This window comes from Schistosoma haematobium, chromosome 1 (assembly GCF_000699445.3).
Source record: "Schistosoma haematobium chromosome 1, whole genome shotgun sequence".
NCBI classification, from domain to species: Eukaryota; Metazoa; Platyhelminthes; class Trematoda; order Strigeidida; family Schistosomatidae; genus Schistosoma; species Schistosoma haematobium.
Window position 1 is genome coordinate 57,123,803 of NC_067196.1, and position 20,012 is coordinate 57,143,814.

General features: G+C 34.3%; 1 protein-coding gene across 1 annotated transcript; it reads left to right on the plus strand.

Annotated features, from left to right (window-relative positions):
* Nucleotides 1–11,434: 11,434 nt before the first annotated feature.
* Nucleotides 11,435–19,418, plus strand: MS3_00001688 (uncharacterized protein). Its single transcript, XM_012940988.3, has 4 exons — nt 11,435–11,503; nt 13,434–14,533; nt 15,127–15,894; nt 17,636–19,418. Exons 2-4 carry the CDS (start codon nt 13,454–13,456, stop codon nt 18,572–18,574), a joined length of 2,787 nt encoding a protein of 928 aa, XP_012796442.2. The 5' UTR covers nt 11,435–11,503; nt 13,434–13,453; the 3' UTR covers nt 18,575–19,418.
* The last annotated feature ends 594 nt before the right edge of the window (nt 19,419–20,012 follow it).

A 20,012-nucleotide genomic window follows, 5' to 3' on the forward strand; every position in this document is an offset into this window, starting at 1 on the left:
ATTGAAATTCATATTTGGAAGGAAGAAAAGTATTCAGATGACAGATGACAGAAGATATATATTAAGTATATAAAATAAGCTCAAAATAATTAAAAAGCAACTAATGCCTTTTTTGCTCCACTATGAAGAGGTAGTTGGCATCAAGCAGATTAACCTAATCTTTGTATATAGAAAGAAAGTGATGGTAGATAATTTTAGCGATGTACCTTTGTTTTATGCATACCTATTTTACTATCGATTTCAAGCATTCTACTATCACTCACTCACGACGTCAATTTTATGTCGGTTGTGCCTTGATTATATAATCGCTCATTTGTTAATTTTTCCTCTTCTTGTCACTCACTCAGTATTCATGGTAGGACCCCTTACTTTCTGTGACTTCGTTTTCAGTAAATCAATTTAAATTGATCTTGAGCACTATATGAAATACTTTTTGACTTCTCAATGTTTTCACGATTATTTTGTGGCGTTTCGAATTAACCTTCATCGATTAAAGTATGTAAAACTGTGTTTATAACAATATCACTAATAAATTTAGACATTTTTCAGTTGATGAAAGGTATCGAAATAGAATAAATTCACTTTTATTCTGCAAATCTTGTTTTTCTAACCTTATTTAAATTTTCCTTTGACATTTATTTTTAGTGGAAACCATTATTATTTAGTCAAACTTATGCATGATCATCGTTGATTTAATGAACTGGTCGCTCCTTTTTATATCAAGTAATCGAAAACGTTTGTGCAGTTGAGTTGAAAGAATAACAGTAACCTCTCATGTACTAGGATTTAGATTTTATGTACACCCTTGGGGCTTAGTGAGGAATTGTAACTTATGGTAATTCTGTCGCAGTAAGGAAAAAAATAAAAATAACCGACAGCACTGACTGATGGTTGTGTCATACCGACGACTGACTAAAGTTAATGATGTAGACTAGAAGATTTATACTCTGTGATCTGTGTTTGTTACCCTTACCGTTGGATCTGAAGATCTTGCGTTTAGATCGTCTAGGCGTACTTCATAATCAGTACCGAACTATGATAAAGCAGCTGTCTTTTAGTCTCTGGCATTTGATAGTTCCCATTTCCGTGTCGTGTTTTGATGGAAATAATTTTCAAATGTCATAACGCAATCATTATTTCAATAAAATGAATCAAAATTATAGATGCAATTATTTACACGTTAGATCTGGTGTAGTTTTTAAGAGCTTATAGTTAAAATAACTAGTTTGTATGCTTTTTTTAGGATAATTTTAACGCTTTTTGTTTTTCGTCTACCGACCCACTTTTTTTCTGAATCACTTTTGAAATAGTATAGAGCTAATATTCTACGAATGACTGATTTGTATGCTTTGTAAGTGACCTAACATAAGGTGCTGAAACTTTAGTAAACTATATTATCTAGAAATAAATTATCTGTAGTGAGAAATCCTTAATCAACTATAATTTTTAGTGAACAAAGAAATAGAGTTATGATACTATTAGTAAGTACTATATTATTATTAGAAAATTATTCAAAACACTTAGTGTGTCAGTGTCAGTTCTCAAACTAGACACTGATATTATCCAAAGGTTACTGAACATGTCAGCTGATTTTGTCATCGTTCTTTCTGAGTTTAGTTTGTAGATGAATTCAGACAATGTATTTGGAGTATATATACATATATCATATCCCTTAATCAGTTACATCGTCTTCCTTAGATGTCTATTTAAAGATCAATTCTAAGAAAAGATATATAATGACCTATATACATTCCATAAGTTGAACTGCAAATACCTATCAATTATCTGGTTGATCCTTTATTTTAGATACTTGAAAATCTATTGTATTTAAAAGATTAAGCTATTGTTTTATTGGAAGTTTACTTTGCCTACCAACTTTCTTTTATGCTAGATATAATGAAGCGTTTGATATTCCTTAAATAACCACAAATCTTTAATTGAAACTATAATTAATAACATGTTAACAGTTCTGTAGTGAACAGAAAACGAGTGGGGACAACCGAATGTATTTGACGCAAAATTACAGGACATGTTAATAAAATCTAACAATCAAATAGTAAATACGTAATTAGCAAAATGTCCTTCGATTATCTCAAAATGACTCAGATTTCATTATTCTTGCATTTTCATACAAATTGCATTCTGTTCCCATTCCTTACTATTCGATCCTCTTGTCTCTCTGCTGCCAGACATTCTGTCCCTGACTAACATCATGTACTACTTATGTCGATATAAGTAGCACACACTACAGTTCTAATGATAACAAAAAGAAATCCCAGACTAAAATATTTGTCAGCTATACTAACATTGAATATAGTGGTATTCATTTAGTACCAATCAATTATATAGATTATTATAAATTGTTTCTGATGCTTAAAAAAATATACGGGTTAAACAAAATTTCAGTTTGATTCTTTGTTTAAATAATAGATCTTGTTTGTAAACAAATTTTCTTCATAGTAATTGTTGACTATATGACTGTATTTCAATCGCTTATCTCTGAAGGTAATAAGATCATGCTAGTTTTGGTTGTACAAAATGGATTAAATAAGTCTATATTGCTCTACTTATAACTTTCAAGCAAAATAAGACATAAAGAGGGTTTTAAGATGTGAATAAATGATTTTATGACTGATGAAGAAAATGAATTGAAAGAGAAGTTCTGATTGTTAGTTAGTTTGTTTTGTTATGCTTCTAGGCAATTTCAATTATGAAAAAAACCGTTTTGAATCTAAATTTTTAAACTCTCTCTAATTCCCAGAATTACATTATATTAGAAAGAAAACAACTGACATATAAACAGTCAAATTCATTCTTTTAATGACTTCAAAATTGATGCTTTTACAGATAGCTGAACTTATTTGATGACAACATGGGTTAATTAATCCATTAATATTTGTAGAAATATTATTTATACAAGAATAATTGGATGTGTAGATGTTAAATACAATTTTTAAGCAAAGATGGATAGTGGCTAGCAATAGAATATAGGCCGTGCACTTCTACCTAATAGGGACTCGTCAGTTGGATGTACCTTCAACTCAGAGTTGATATTCACCCTGGGACTCAAACCAAGTACGATTCAGTTCAAATGCTATCGCACTATCCAGATAGCCATAGGCTTGTAGCGAGGTAAATTTTAATTCATATATATTGATTGTTTGAATCCTCTATATTGCTGTTTAGGTCTGCAATCGATCAGGACAAAACGCGCGTCCCGAATCCCACTATTAGCCACTATCAATTTCTGCTTAAAAATGCTTGTGACTTAATGGCGATATCGAGGCAATCCTCACATGATGCAGACATACCGAAAGCGAATGATCGATTACAGCCCTAAACAACAATAGAAAAACACAAATAACTAATATATGAACTGCGCATAACTGTCTTCAAAAGTTAAACTTGAAATTTCGAATACTGTTTACAAAAACTAATATGTTTCATATTCAGTAAGAAATATTAGTGGTTGGAGAAAACTATTCAGTTTAGTGGAATGGTATATAGTCACCATAATAGAAGCTAATTATTTTATTTACAAATTGAAATATTTTGTTTCAAATCTCATGAAAATTGATATTAAACATGAATCCACTTTATAGAGATCAAAAAGTGTTCTAATTTAGATAGCCATTCAAAACCTAGAAGCACTCGACACCCGTTTCGTTGTGGTATGAGACTTCTAAGCAGTGACCACCTACCATTATTTTAACTGATGAAATGTTTTTATTTGGTAAAAAATTTTTCGCGCTGTAAATTGTGAATTTCACACGAAGTAACATTGAAATACTAATGAGGTAGCACGAATCCATTTTAAGTTGTAAATATAGCATATATATATATATATATATATATATATATATATATATATATATATATATATATATATATATATAAATGTTTTAAAGTGTTAACTTCAAGTTTAAAATGTGATTATAAACACTAACCCGTTAGAATCCATATGTATCTATTTGATATTGATATGCCGTATATAATTATTGCCGCATGTTATGAAAGCAATTCGTTGATTAATTATATTTGAGGTAAAAAAAAAACATGGAAATTTAGAGAAGAAAGGATACGTATGTTTACAATAGTTACATAAGCTGAAAGAAAATGGTCTCATATAATATAAATCAACGATACAATAAACACAAAATATTGACAAATAAAGTTTTTTTTAATCACCTAATATCGTACAAAGATTTGAAGAAAATCAGATTTTGTGCAAATTTAAAGGGTTGAAGTTAGATACTAACATCGTTGGATGCCGGCTCAGTGGTCTAGAGGTTAAGCGTTCACGTGCGAGATCGATAGGTCCTGGGTCCGAATCTCGCGGGGCGAGATCGTGGATGCGCACTAATGAGGAGTCACATACTAGGATGAAATGGCCGTCCATTTCTTCCAGGTTTTTCATGGTGGTCTAGCTTTAATCGACTCATGAGTTCAACTATGAGTATATATAATTTTCATTCAAATTTATACTAGATTAAGAGGGAAGTATTCACTAGATAATATTTTCTATTTCTAGGTAGTTTATGATACAGTGTGATTATATCACTCGATATCATCAATGTAAATCATCACTTAAAGTATGTTGTTAGTTTTCACAACGATGACATCGAATAAGAATATTAATATATGTATTACTCAAATTACTATTTATCATTAAGCATAAGTCACTTACACATTTCTAAGAAATATTTAGTATATTTATTTGAGTATAAGTGGTTATTTAAGTTTATAAATATTAATTTTTAAACAAGGCTATGACAAATACTTATAAACATTTGCATAATAAGTGTATATATACAACTGAAAGGTGAGGATTAAAGGTAGATAACAGTAAACCCTTAGATTAGGTTTAGTGCTATTTGGTTCTTGTCAGCAAGTTGTACCTCAAATATTGAAGGACTTGATATTATATGTTAGGTTCCTCTTAGTGCTGATCGAGTTATAACTACAACTTAAATTACACAACTAAATCATATTGTAATAAACGAGAACTCAGGTGAGGACAACTAATTTATTTTATAATACAAAATTACAGAATATGTTGGTAAAATATGAGAATATTAAATGCTTCATTTCCAAATCTTCTACCAATTGTACCTGACATTCTGTATGATTCTTCCGATTCACAATCCCTTTCTGTTACCGTTTTCTTTGATTCGATCCTCTCAACCTTCTGCTGCCAGGTATTCAACTTCTGATTGTTGTTACATAATACTTATATTGAAAGACATAAGTAGCATACACAAAATATAACAGTAACAACTTTAACTGGTTGTGTATTTACACTTCAACTTGCAATTTATGTATTTTTCTATGAACTCATTTTTATAACAAGAGAATTGATGTAGAAATTTTGTTGTATATATTTGTGTATAACTAATTTACATACGTCTAATTGATTGTGTTGTCTCATTTCTAATTCAGTACTTTAAAGTGGATTTTTCTGTGAATGAAAATAAAAGGTGGCAAGAGGGTAATAATATACGAATACAAGTATGATAAAAACGGCTAGTTAAAGTGTCTTTAAATATCAATACTAAAATATTTACTTACAAATATATGTACTTCACACACGGTTGAAGGAATTTAACGTACCTGAGGCGACAACTGATTTAAGTGGATCATGAGTCAATTTATTTATGCATATAAACTGATCTAACTCTAAAAAAAAAACTCATTGCTCAAATTTTATGTTAGTTAAACCGAAAAAAATTCTGTTGCATATTCAACTTGATTGGGCAGTGATGTGTGCATTTTGTATGCCATAATGTACGTATATTTCTATCTGTCTGTCTGATTATTTGTATGTGTATTTATATATATGTACATATGTAGGTACATTGTTGTATAAGAGAGCTCAATTCATTATCATATAATGAACTGACTGATATCACAACAACTAGAAACGATCAAATGAACCTGAGCTAATGTTCTGGAGCTTGGTTTTTTTCATTCTTCATTTCCCTATGATTCTTCTCGCTACAGAAAAACGATTTAACATAATTATCAAAACTATTATAATTGCCTTTAATAATAATAATAATATCGGAAAACACTTCTTAGTCTGTAAAATAAATCAAGTGGTTGTTAAAATTCTTAGTAAACTCACTCATGCAAATATTGGAAAACATTTCTTTTTTGTAACGCCAAAGATTGTGATATATGTATATGCTTATGAATTTTATTTTAAAACAGATAAAACACTACAATTTAATATTTATTTACATGGACATATTACCATATTTGGACTATACGGAAATAATATTAAATTGAGTTAATATGCTTCTCTAAATAAATGGCAATGTATTTGTTTAAATAAACTTCATATTATTATTAAGTCACAATATCAAAATCAGAATATTCAATACGAACGTCAAGGCAGTTCTACTGTATGGAGCTGAAAATTGGAGAACTACAACAACCACCATCAAGAAGGTACAAGTATTTATAAATAGCTGTCTACGCAAGATACTCAACATCCATTGGCCGGATACCATCAGCAATAGCCTTCTGTGGGAGAGAACAAACCAGCTTCCAACTGAAGAGGAAATTCGGAAAAGACGATGGAAATGGATAGGACATACATTACGGAAATCACCAAACTGCATCATGAGACACGCGCTAACTTGGAATCCTGAAGGGAAGCGGAAAAGGGGAAGGCCGGAGAACAAATTACGTCGCGAAATAAAATCAGATATGAGAAGGATGAATAACACTGGAAAGAGCTGGGAAGAATAGCCCAGGACAGGGTTGGATGTAGAATGCTTGTGTGCGGCCTATGCTCCTTCACGAGGAGTAACAGGAGTAAGTAGGTTGATCAACCTCGGCTTAACAAAAACGATAAACATTACGAGTTGATCCAAAATAATTGTTTTGCACAACAAACCTTTTTAAGACGAGAGATGGATAGAGTCGCTAAATAATGGAAAATCAGTGGATGTTGTCTACATAGACCGGGAAAGCATTTGATAAGGTGCCGAAAAAGAGACCACTCTAGAAGCTGGAAGGTGGATCAAGGATTTCTTGGTGGGTCGTGTACATACTGTAAGGATAATTTCCAAATGCTTCTCACGGAAACCAGTACTTAATGGAATACCGCGATGCTCTGTTTTAGGTCCTCTACTTTCTGTGATATGTGCAAATGAGTTCCCGAGCATTGTTAAGTCCTCGGTGTTGATGATGTTAAAAGTTGAGGAGAAATAAGAGGAAATACCGGCACACACTCACTTCAGGCTGATTTGGATGTTCTGGTTAGTTGATTTAAAGTCTCTTCAATGTCTATCAACGCGTTCAAGTGTGCCTGCATTCATACTGAAGATACAGAGACAAATAGCTAGAGGTTTGGTGAAGTACTGGTTCCCATAGTCCTGTCTCACAATGACCTTGGGCTAACAGTGAGCCAAAGTCTTAGGACCACGCCTCGCCGCTGTGCAGTCGTAGCTAAGGGGTTCAGTATCGCAAGAATTTTAGATATATATTCACAACGTTGGACACAGGCATGTTCACTAAATCATACTCAAGGTGGCTTAGATACAGAGGTAAAAAATACTCGTGTAATACTGGAATTCTGAAGTTTTCCGTGTACCGGTGGACTCGGAAAGTAAGATATTTTTACTGTGTCCCATCATAAATTAAAAGATGATCTGATTTTGATGTATAGAATACTAAGAAATGGTTTTAAACGTGACATCTTTCTTTTTCTTCCTGCTAGATCTAAACAACTAAGAGGATACAAAAAGACGGGCTAAATGTCCAGTACGAATAAAGTGAATCTCAAGTAATGACCTAGGGCGGGTCCATGAGATAACTTAGATACAGTAGTCTACGGAGACGAGTGTTAATCTCGGCTCGATTTCAGAGACTGTAGTCCTAAGTTGTCTCTCAATATTTATTAACCTCAGCAATCTGTATTAGTCATGGAGCATTAGAACATGTAATCTCCCCCAGTACATATATAGTCAACGTAAGCGTCTGACCTAATTTTGAAAGGTACAGAGGGCCGTGGAGTTATGACTCCCCGTCGTAGGCCATTCAACAACTTACTGATTCGAACCAAGAAAAAGCTTGCTAAAATTACTGTGGGAGCTGCTTTTCGTTCCTTATAGAACGGATATCCATTAATACTTAGCTTGGTACCAAACCGCATAAATGATCCTAGGTGCAAGAGGATCATGAGCCACATATTTAATTATCACCACATCTCTCTCCGTTCAGCCCTACTTCACAGCCGAGGAACTCGAATTCGTGGAACTTAATATTCTGGAAAGAAAACCCAGAATGTAGTACGCTTTATTTTCTCAAGAGTTTCAATTAGAAGCGACATTTAGAGTGTTGCCTATACTCTCATCTATGTTGGGAAGGGACTGCTGAAAGTGTTCATAAAGTAAGAGGTATATGGGTCACTACCGATAAGGATTAACATTTCATTTGCAGATACCTTAACAGGAAAAAAAGCTTTCCATAGTTCAAAATCATATCATATTGAAATATTAAAAAGAAATCGAAATGTCAAAGAGACCTTGCATATCCTTTCAAGTTTCGGTGTTATCCACTTATTTCGAGAATTCACATTAGGAGGTAATTCGTCAATGAACAATAAGAGTACTTCAACGATAAAGCTTTGTGGCGCTTCGGTTTATACTGTAAGCTATTCAGACAGAGTGATCCCTGACAGATTGTGACCTCCTTCAATGAGAAAATCCTGGAGCCAATTCATCATGCACACACTGGTAGCACATAGTTCAGTTTCTACAAACGAATTCGATGAACGGCTTCAGAATGAAGAATAACAGAGGGCCTGTTCTCACATATTACTGCGTCCCACGAAAAAGATTCACTAGTTCCAGGCGGTCAGTAGATATTTATTGTAAGACCTCCTTGGAAGAAATCCATGTTTAGTTGCGAGTGAGATAGACTTATTGAGAAGAGCTTTTGAGTGCGACTCACGATCAATCTTTCCGATAACCTATTTAAACACTGAGAGCGGGGAAGATGATCAGCCAAGCAGAACTGATAGTTATTAAGACCAAATTCCTCGTTGGCTACCAGATCTGCGTGGGCTCAATAGTCTCTTAATCTCTTTGTTCCTGGTAAGTTTTAACTCAAGAACTCTTAGTTTACTATGGAAATAATTAGAGCGGGCTCCAGGGAGGGGAGCTTATCTCTACGTGAATAACTAGGTTGGAATTCCATAACTAGTGGCTTAGTAACCTGGTTGTTTGAGCGATGTATATCTTAAGAGCCCTGATCCAGTGCATTCAGTGCGAGACTTGCACTTTACTTCGTAGGGCTACGCAAAACGCTTACTTCCCAAAGAATGTATCAGACGAGTTTGAAAAGCTATTACGTCCCGTTTGAATCCCAGGGTACATTCGTTGCATGACACGTTATCAGATGTCAGTTTACCTATATTGTCTAAAGGAAAAAAATTGTTCAAATCACTAGGGTTCACGCCAGTGATTTCGAATGTTGGGGCAAACTAATCCCCAAAATAAATAGTTCTGTAAGTCTTTGATATTGGTACTGACCTCACTGGTTTTACTAGGCACACCCTAGCTGAAAACGCTCCATCACACACCCGTACCAGATCATGAATGGGTACGCCGTGCTGCTCATCCATTACAACTGTGAGCCAGTTTAGACCAAACACATTTCGATATATCGATAGCTTTCCAAATATATATTCCAACCCCTTCATCTCTGACTTCTGATTTGACTTTGTTGGAAAACTTTAATTACAAAGCTGTTACTTGTAAAGGCGTTACCAAAATGTGGATACCCGGAACATCTTTACGACTATTAGACTTTAACCAGGAGGAGGACGTAAAAGCCTTTTCTCTTATCTGGCAAACGGCAGTATGGAATCGACGGATTGCTCAGCGGTGTCCTTAATAAAATTCCGTCTTCCATTTAGTTTCACCCTGTTTGAAGGGTTTGAAAAATCAATGTACTGTGACACAGATTATATGCTCGTATACAAAGTGCAGCTGGCGTCTATAAACCGAAAATAATCACAAAAAGTTTCTGACTTCAAAGTACAACTGGGTGCATGTCAAAAGTTGTTCGACTAGGCTTAAAGAAAGCAACAACCACCTTTCCAGTTTTCAAGGCAATGGTGTCGAATTGAGTGGCACCATGACTGAGTTTAATGCCCTTTGATGTTAGATCACTTAGTTCAGAGAGTAGAACTACTGAAGTTGACAGAAATAGTAAAATGAATGGATTAATTTAAATGTAATTTATGGGAGGGAAGATGGTCTTCTTGAAGATCTATTTTCAAACCACAAAATTAAATGTTTATTTGACACAAAATGACTTTCCTGTAGATGCATTGCATAACATTAGAAGTGCGTTAAGTTTCTTCCTACTTTGATGAGTACTGAAAGCAGCTCTGATGACCGGTGAAAACTATGATTTCAATTCTCAAGGAATCTACAGTCGCCTAATTCCCCTGAGAAACAAAGCTTGTGTGTTTGTAGTGAGCTTTCTCTCTCCAAATCTAAAACTCTGCTTCATTGGTGGTTTGTATCAAGGCTTGAACAAATGACAAGGAGTGAAGTAGTTGAGCACGGCAAACATTGTACTTACTCATGAAGTTTCATCAGCTTCAATCAGTGTTTGACAAAACCTTAGTACGAATTAAGAGAGTCTAATTTTTTTAGCTGAATTGTGTCACATGTGGCGTAGGTAGGATGGCTGTCTGACAATAAAAGTGCGAGTTTAATTAGCAGCAGTCCGCTCAGTTCGTCATTATAGTTATTGAAAGTGGCTCTCAAAAATAAAAAATATCCGTAGATAACTTTTATTTCATCATAGATTCCTTTATAACATCGCTATTGGACTTGACTACTTGGTTGTGATACGAGTAGCTGTCGTAATCAGTGATCAGAAACTTCCTTTATTTTAGTGCACTTGCGTATTACGGTATATAATTCCACTTGTGAGATACGCTGAAACATGTTCACTGATCCTAGGTAAAAATACCTTATTTCAAGGGCAGTTCTAATTGAGAAGAAATCTCATTTTTCGCTCAGGAGAATTCAGACTTTTCCTTCAAGTGGTTTTGTGTGACTGGCTTGGAAAGTTCTAGAAGCATCTGTCCCCTAATGATTCTCAACATTTCGACGCATGTCAGCTGAGAGTCATTAGTCATAGCACAAAAGTCATTGCATTTAACGACTTCAGGTGTTTTGAGAACGAGTAACGACTCTCTAATTAGTGATGACCCTATCATGTTCCTAGGGTGAAACTGCATATAAATGCATGTGATATATTTCCAGTTTATAACCTGAAGTGCGCATGAGCTGTCATAACGATGATAGTAGAATTATTCACAACATAACGGAAAATCCCTAATTTTATTGCTGCTGTAAACTTGAACATAATATAAGTTACCATGTCTCTCTCTTTTAATCGGTAATGTCATTAGCGGCGTTTTCGTAAACTGTTCGTTTTCTTAGTTTCTGTGCTGAAACCTATATTTCTGGAAGTAAGTGTGTTGATTATAGTTTACTGCTCATAGTTATAGTTTAATTGACTCTTTCAACATCATTTTGAATCATATGGATGTGATGCTATATCGTAGCATCCTTTTAATTTGATTGGTTACATGTACAATAATACTCAAGGGTACCACCACCGTCTACTTTTGAAAATACAATGTATAAGTAGTTATTTCTTTTCTCCAGGATTTTCCATCACGATTGGTTTGCTTTCTGATATTTTTAGAAAAAAAACACTTTTGAGATCGTTATACGTAAAAATACTTTTGTGACATATCGACACATATATGTACATACTTGTGTATGTTGAAACCCTATCAAGTGTGTGGATTTTGTCGTTTATTCCACTTCGAATCAATGTATTGGGCCCGGTGAGCTATGTACATACATACTGACCTTATAGAGTCTGTGGAAGATACATCAAAAGCCTGACCGTATTCCAAGTTGTTATGAGTTCTTTTAGATATTATCAGTGGTCAACATTCGAAACACCATTCGCACTAAATTTCCTGCTGTGTCTTGCGTCATCGACAACATACGATACTTTCAGTCTTCAGTAACAAGTGTAGGAGGTCTATCGACCTATATCAATCATTGCAACTCGTAACACTGTCTCGTTCTGAATATACCAACAGAAGGTGCTGATATCATGTGTTTTGGTGGAGAATTCCAGTACTTCGCTACTCGGCAAGAGAAACGAAACTTTAGCGTAGACTACTTGGTCTCTGTTTTCGAACTTTCTTAGAATGCCCTCTCAAATAATCAGTCCTAGACGGAAGGACAAGAATAGACATATTAATATCAATGTTGTTGTTCAGCATACGATAAACCAATATTGGTTAACCCCATAGTCTGCGGTAAGATAATCGAAATAGGTTGAGGTGTCGCAATCTGTCTTCATAAGATAGGCCAGAGAGACCTTTTACCATTTTTAGTCCTTCGTCGTTGGACTCGTTCCAACATATCCGTCTCATACTTGAAACAAGGAATCACTGCTCGAATCCTATATTCCAAATGCAGGCTCACGAAAGTCGGGTATAATACTTTAAACATTCCTTCGTCCAATTGCTGAAAGACCTAAGAATAACCTATAATATTTTGAAGCCTTCGGCAGCAGCAGCCTTGCAGTTGTTCATAGTTTCGAGGTTGCTGCTTATTATGGCTTCTAAATCTTTATAGTCCATTACTTTGAGTAACACAACTACACGTATTACATAGTGATACGAGTCATCCTAGGCTTTCATCGTAAGGTTTTCTTTATCCTAGTAATTTGTTCTTAGTTAGTGTTCATAGAAAGTAAACCTATTTGCTTTATTCATCCATAGTTTTTTTTGTTTTTATGTTTTCTTGCATTTATTAATATTACATATTTTGTACTCCAAAGTGTAAAAGCATTGCTTTTTTTTCTAAATATATGTGCCATTTCATACCGTTTAATCTTTCTTCGTTTTGATGTGTTAATTATTATTATTGTCTGAACAATAGTCTTAAATCTGTTGGAGAGAGGTTCTAGTAAACAAAGATTATTTTTTTACATACATTAAGCTTCATTGGTTATAACTTATCACCTGGATTCGTATCCCGGTAAAATGTAGTCTGAATCTATTGACGAATTATTTCTATTGCCACACTCTAAAATTACTGTCACGAGTTGAGAGTTGTGAAGTTTTTCTGTAAGTGTACAACAGATCTTTTGTACTTCAAATTATCATGTGTTATCAGTCTGGTTTTAATGTAATTTTGACATAATAATGGACCATGTTCTAACGTGAACAAACCAATTTTCAACTCATTGATCCAGTTAAAAAATAAGGGTTGCAGACTCAAAAGCTTAAATTGGTAAAAAACTGTATGTCTTGCCTGGAACATATAAACTGTAAATTTTTCTACCAAAATTATCAATATCTTTACTTTCAGGTTATGTCTTTGGGTAATGAATGGCATCCGTTGGTGACACACAGATCCGAAAACAATTACGGGCTTGTAGGCGCCGTCAGAGACGTTATCTAAGTTTGAAAAGTTCTAAATCTTCCAACAAAAGAAATTCTAATCTTGAAAGCTCTGACACAAACTCGGAGAAAGTATACATTGTTCAGAGTATTCTCGATGAAAGAATTATTAAAGGACAGAAATACTACAAAGTGCGTTGGGAGGGATTTCCACCCGAAGCAGATAGTTGGGAACCAGAAAAAAATCTCACTAATGTATTAGGTATAATTTCCGAGTTCCATAGTGGCTCAAAAAGTAGAATTTCAGAGAACTTAGATATACATAAAAATTGCCACACAGTTTTCGAAAACTCTCCAGCTTCCGTCCCAACGCCTCCTGCTACACCATGTTCAGTACTTCAAAACTCACATAATCCCTTGAGAGGCTCTAGTGAAGAGCGACAGTTGAATAAATCCATGAAACGTAAGCATTTTACGAAGTCACGCACTGGCGGGAGATATGAATATGTTCCAAAACATCAGTTAGTTGCTTCAAAGACGAAATATTTCGACGATATTCGAGATGGAAAAATCGACCTGTGTTCGAATGATCTTTATTCACGTGTTAAAACCCGCAAGCGCTGCGCTGCTGAGTCTGCTAGCAACTCCGTAAGCAATGAATCTACTCAGAGTCGAAATGGCAGCCTTCAAGGGGAGATAGAATTAGAATGTGATACCTCTATGGAGCATTTTTCAACATGTTCTCCGAAACGTGACCCAGTATCACCATCATTTTCATGTTTCGGTACAAACGAATCCCTTCGAGACTTCAGCTGCACACTTCATAATGATGAGCAGAGCCAGCCCATGTTTTCTGCAGGAGGTTCTGAAGATTATCATCCTGAAATAACCAAAAATCTAGTTACCACAAATGTTTCTCCACCGCATCAGTCAGCTATTTCGAAGTTTGATAGTAAGGCTGTTCAGTCAGACTTCCATCCAAATTCTTCAAAAGGGATATCTTGTAACCTTTATCTCTGTGATTCCATATCCAAAGTAGATATTGGGTTGTCTCCAATATCTTCACATGTGAGTCTATTGTGTATTTTGCATAAGATTTCTCTAAATTGGATTAGAGATGAATTATTTGGAATCAATAATTCATAGGTTCTAAATTTTTTATACTGAATGAAAGACATTATAAGCCGTAGAAATAATCACTTTAGTTAAATTTAACTGTGAAATTTAATCACTAATAATTAAGTTTGGTGTATACAAATGTTTATTTTTGGGTTGTGCTCCAATGATATGCATTAGCTGTTGGCGTTGATTCAACTGTACTACGAATTTTCAACGAATATATTTGTTCCTGAATCTGGTGGTTTGATTTTAAATGTATCAATAAGTTATTAAAGTGCCTTAGAAAGTGTAAGTTTGAATCTTAGACTGAAAAATCTTAACTAAACAACGTAAATTAAAAACATACAGTTTAACCGAAACCCGTTTTGTATATAAAATAAACATGTACTTTATAACGCTAAGCTCTGTACATTTTTTGTTTTGATCACTAGTCATAAAGATTATGAGAAAAAACTGTTTATCTGTTGTTTACGGGTTCATTTTACGCCAGCACTCATTTCTAACTTGAATTAAAACAGTTTTCTTTTCTTTTTGTTTATTAGCCATTAGATAATAAACCACTCGGGGCGTTTGAGAGAGAAAGTACCTCTTATTTTAATGCTGTGGAACAACCAGGAAATTCCCACAACCTGTATGATAAACTATATGAACGGAGCGTTTCATCACTACGCACACTTGTAAATATTTATTTTAATTTAATTCTATCTCATATTTCAAATGAAGATGAAATAACCCATAGTGAACAGCCAACCGACTTTCATCATGAGCTTAGATGTCTACCGCACTTATGTGTCTATAATCACTTAACCTCCATTCAGACACCCGGTGAATTCCTAAATGCTATCAATAACCAAAGATGGAGTCTTATCGCCACTATGCCCTCGAGAAACTTGTTTTCAGAAAGCTCTCAAGCTCAAAAAAGCAGCACTTATTCGTTGTCACCAGAAAAGACGCCTGAATCTCGCAAAAGTGATGACAAACCGGATTTAGAGGAAGATATTCGTTTCAAAGAGGATGCGTTATTGGCATGTATCACTGGGGGCGCAGGTAGACCCTTAGTTTTAGACCGACTGCTTACTTCTGGATTGGATCCTAATAAGGTTATTGAACCTAATTCTAAATGGCCATTATTAGCTTTAGCGGTTTGTTTGGGTCGTTTACATGCTGCTCAAGCATTACTTGATGCAGGTGCTAAGCCTAATTGTGTTGAACCCAACCGTCGACAACGATCAGCTCTTGGTTTAGCGATAGCAGCAGGAGATGTTGATATGGCTAACATGCTTATTTTGTCTGGAGCGAACTTTTACGAGGTATGTCTATTTTAAGGTATTCATGCATTGGTTAGGTCTACAGTTTCACTTATTTGAAACCTATTCAGCATTTTACTAGTTTTAAGGAGGTTTGTTAAGACTTATGGTTGACTAATATGGCGTATGGTCTCACAACTATTTCTTGACTCCTTTTGTCCCTTTTCGTAACAACATACAGAAGGTTGATCGTTAGGAGAATATGATGATTATAATTCAAATTTATTCAGTTCAAATAATAATATATAATCCAGTGTCTAATTAATCAGAATAGTCAATATTTTAATACTTATTACGTCCCTTATATTCTGCATAAACGGTTGGTTTAATTATTGTTGATTTTAAGCTTGTCGCTTGGAGCTGTAGGTTTAATTCCATTTCAGATCTTGATGAAATAAAATACAGTCCAATTGCTGCAAGAGATCAATTGAATCCCCTTTAACGGCATTTTTTTATCATTTAGGCCACCTGTTTTAAAAGTACATCACTAAATTATCTTAGTACTACTTTGATTAACACTTTCGGACGTCTACTTGTCAAAAAATATTCAATTAGCCAATATATACAAACTTATCACGTTACTTCTCTAATATCACTAGCTTATTGACTCATCACCGTTCACGATTGCTGATCGAGCTTATCTACCTGACTTCAACTACTTTTCCACCCATCTTTTCTTGCAGATTGTAGAAATGGTTTAAATACTCGGCTTCCAGCCGTTAATTGATTCATTAAGACCCACTTCATTCACTTAAGTATAAGTTGGTAGCTAGTATCCTTTGACAACATTGGTAACCCTCAAAAGTACTTGGTAGATTGGTATGGTCAATTCAAGTTTTCTTAACATCACTTATACGCCATGCTAAGGTGTCAGTCAGTCAGTCAGTCAGCTACAACGTGGGACCAGGCACATATATGCATCGGTCCAAGTTGCCATACCTCATTAACACAACAAGATGGACACCGGATTCATAAAAGTAGTTAATTCAGAGGTGGTAATATATAAAGGAAAGATTGCAATAAGGATATGGTACAGCAAGAAAGAATTAGTTCGTAGAATAATAATCAATGTTCTACTAAACACCTGTCTGCTAAGCATGCATATATATATACTTTATGACTCCTGTTTTGTTCTCGAAGGATTTAGTTTTGAAATCGTAGTCTCGAAACAACTCCTAGATGTATGAAATATGGAATGTTAGTTAAGTCATCAAAGAGCGAGCTTAGGCTTACCTGAAATGCACGTCGATACACGTACCGCAAAAATTATGCATAGCCTCATAAAATCTAGTTGACCACTTTTCTTAGCAGCAAAAAATGAGGTCAAGAAGAAAACGATTACTCAAACGACTAAGAAGGTTATCATTAAACCTGGAAATAAAAAAATATATAATGATAAAGTACTCAAAATAGTGAATGTACAAAATCATAAATCAAAATGGCACTGATTTGAATTCGATCACAGCTTAAATTTCATGTCAACTTTGGATCTATCAGTATGACGATTTGGGAATAGGAAACGTTTCATCCTTATTTTTATATTAGTAGTTTGGATTTCTGTCATCTTACTCTTTCGAATTCTGTTATTACTGTTAATAATCAGTAGAAAATATAATAAACTTTGGGTTTTATTTCGAGTGCCATTGTTATTTTTTCTACAGCTTACTTTACTTTCCTATCTGTTACTGTGCTGTAAATTTTCATTATTATGTTGTGAATAAAAATTCTGTGTACAACTTTGCAGGTAGAACCCGGGACAACTGCCCTTAATCTGATCATGAAGTTATTAAATGCCCATTTGTCTTCACAACAAAATCCAAAAATTAACTATCGTCAAATAAATAAGTCATATCTTGCTCTTGCAGAACTTCAAGATAAACTACACAGTATGGATAGTCAATTTCCTCCCGTTCCTTCACCTTCCCCACCTAATGGACTCAATGTCCCAAGCTTACCTAAATCCCACATTTTTAATGCACTTATAAGTTCAAGCATGGGAAATCACTACGACTCTTCTCAGTTAAATAATATGGATAGCAACATTTCTAAATCCAGTAATGCTTTACCGTCTGTAGACAGTTTACGCAGACTTCATGAACTTATTGTGGCGCACCATGCCCGTTTATCAGTGAGTGTCACTAATTTAGTACGAACGTGGCTTACCCGGGCTGATCTTGTCCAAGTTGGATTAGTGTCACCTTGTCAGTGGATAAGCGTACGTCAGTGTTCTGCTTCAGTAAAGTTTTCTTGGCCAAATGAATTAAGCAATCCAAAGTTACAACCAAGTCGTGTAGTTGCACCCATCTTGATTTTAGTTCATGGTCGAATAGCACCTCCTGCTTGTTACGATGTTTGGATGGATGATGATGGGCCTTGTGTTATAGAACGCGTTTGTCTTGATCAAACATATAACCAGAGGGCATTAAATCGAATGCTGTTTGTAACTACGTTATATCCACTTGATTGGAATTCATCAAAACCTCAAGAACACGAAGTATCAATCGACTTCAAACCAGACAGTATTTCATCCATTCATTCTACACGTCCGACATGTGTTGCAATTATGATTATCGCTGCTGCCCTATCCCAATCCAATAATAAGGAAAAAGTATCACAACAGAATGGAAACGTGAATGCTATTCAACCTTCACGTTCATCTATAACTAACAGTCAACTGACTTAGAAGTAATCAAAATTCATTTGTATATGCACCACGTTTAATTAATTTAGCCTATTTCCTTTTTCTTCTCTAAAAATACTCTCAGCGAAACTAGTCAAATATATATTTTTATTATTATTTCACTCTGATTGTTTGATAAATTTAACAGAAACTAATTTTGATTGACTGTTTATACCATATACCTATGTGCTTTCCTATATATTTGCTCGTAGACATCATTTTATTTACCGTATACATTGTATCAATAGGAAATCATCAGATATATGTTACTTATACACTGCTAGTAATACAACGTTCTCCAGTTGTCAAATGTTTTGTGCTTACCTATGAAATAAGTATACTTGTATGCGTATGTCAATACTGTGATCTATACTGAGATATGTTCTTTTTCTTTCTGTTTACTTCATTTAATTTAGTTATTTCATGGAACTACTGGTTTTCTTACTGTTTCCTATTGATATACTCAATCAGTTTATGCTTTGTTTAATATATATGTCAGATTTTGCAGCTACTACCTTTCCCAGAGTTTCTCCTGAATATAAACTGACCCCACTTTTTCTCCTGAACTCAAACCTGTTTTTTTTGTTTTCATTTCAAAAATACTCACATACACACCTTAAGAATAAAGGAATCTTTTAAAGTAGTCTTATGTGGGTTTGTTCATTAAGTGAAAAAAATTAGTGGACATAAATTTTAATATTCTAGGTAATCCGTTTACATAATATTTTTGTTTTTGCATGAATCAATTCAATTACTTGATATTCTATTCTGTTACTTACAAAAGTTGTTATTGTTATCTTTGTTACTAGAAATTATTTCTCGGTTAATCGTTTTTCTTCTGTCTCTATTTTCGTTTTCTCATATATAATATATATATATATATATATATATATATATATATATATATATATATATATATATATATATAAACAACAACAGGTCAATTTAATCAGTGCTCAACTAGTTGTGTTACTTGATTTACTCACGTGTCATAGTTTATAGAACGCAATGAGATGTTTTTTTTCGTGGTTTCTAATATATAGATGAATATCTTGTAAACATTATACACTACATACTTCTGCAAATGCTCGTTTCTAAGCAGTAATGACATGGTTGTTACTCTCTCATCTCTTTAATGTTTCACAGTTTATTGTGTAGTCTAAATATGATTCTCAGTGTTCAGTAATATAATTTATTAGGACTTGGAAAAATTAACTTGGTGAGGAACGTTGGTAGCGTTCTTGTGAAGAGTATCAGTGACGAGTTTTACACTCGTAATGAAGTAAAAATATTGAGTTGGAGATCAGTAGATGATGATTGTTTTCTTTGGGGGTGGGGGTCTGCAAAATAAATGACGCACCTGGTTCTACAGTTTTCCGTCATTGACTTGTAACAAAACTGTTCATAGAGTAATCTAATGAATTGTCCTTAATAAAATCAT

What these genes read in the sequence shown, in the direction of transcription:
- MS3_00001688 (XM_012940988.3), top strand. Translation starts at nt 13,454, where the DNA reads ATGGCATCCGTTGGTGACACACAGATCCGAAAACAATTACGGGCTTGT. An exon ending in TGTCTCCAATATCTTCACAT is followed by an intron (nt 14,534 to 15,126) that starts GTGAGTCTATTG and finishes TTTGTTTATTAG; the next exon opens with CCATTAGATAATAAACCACT. An exon ending in CTGGAGCGAACTTTTACGAG is followed by an intron (nt 15,895 to 17,635) that starts GTATGTCTATTT and finishes ACAACTTTGCAG; the next exon opens with GTAGAACCCGGGACAACTGC.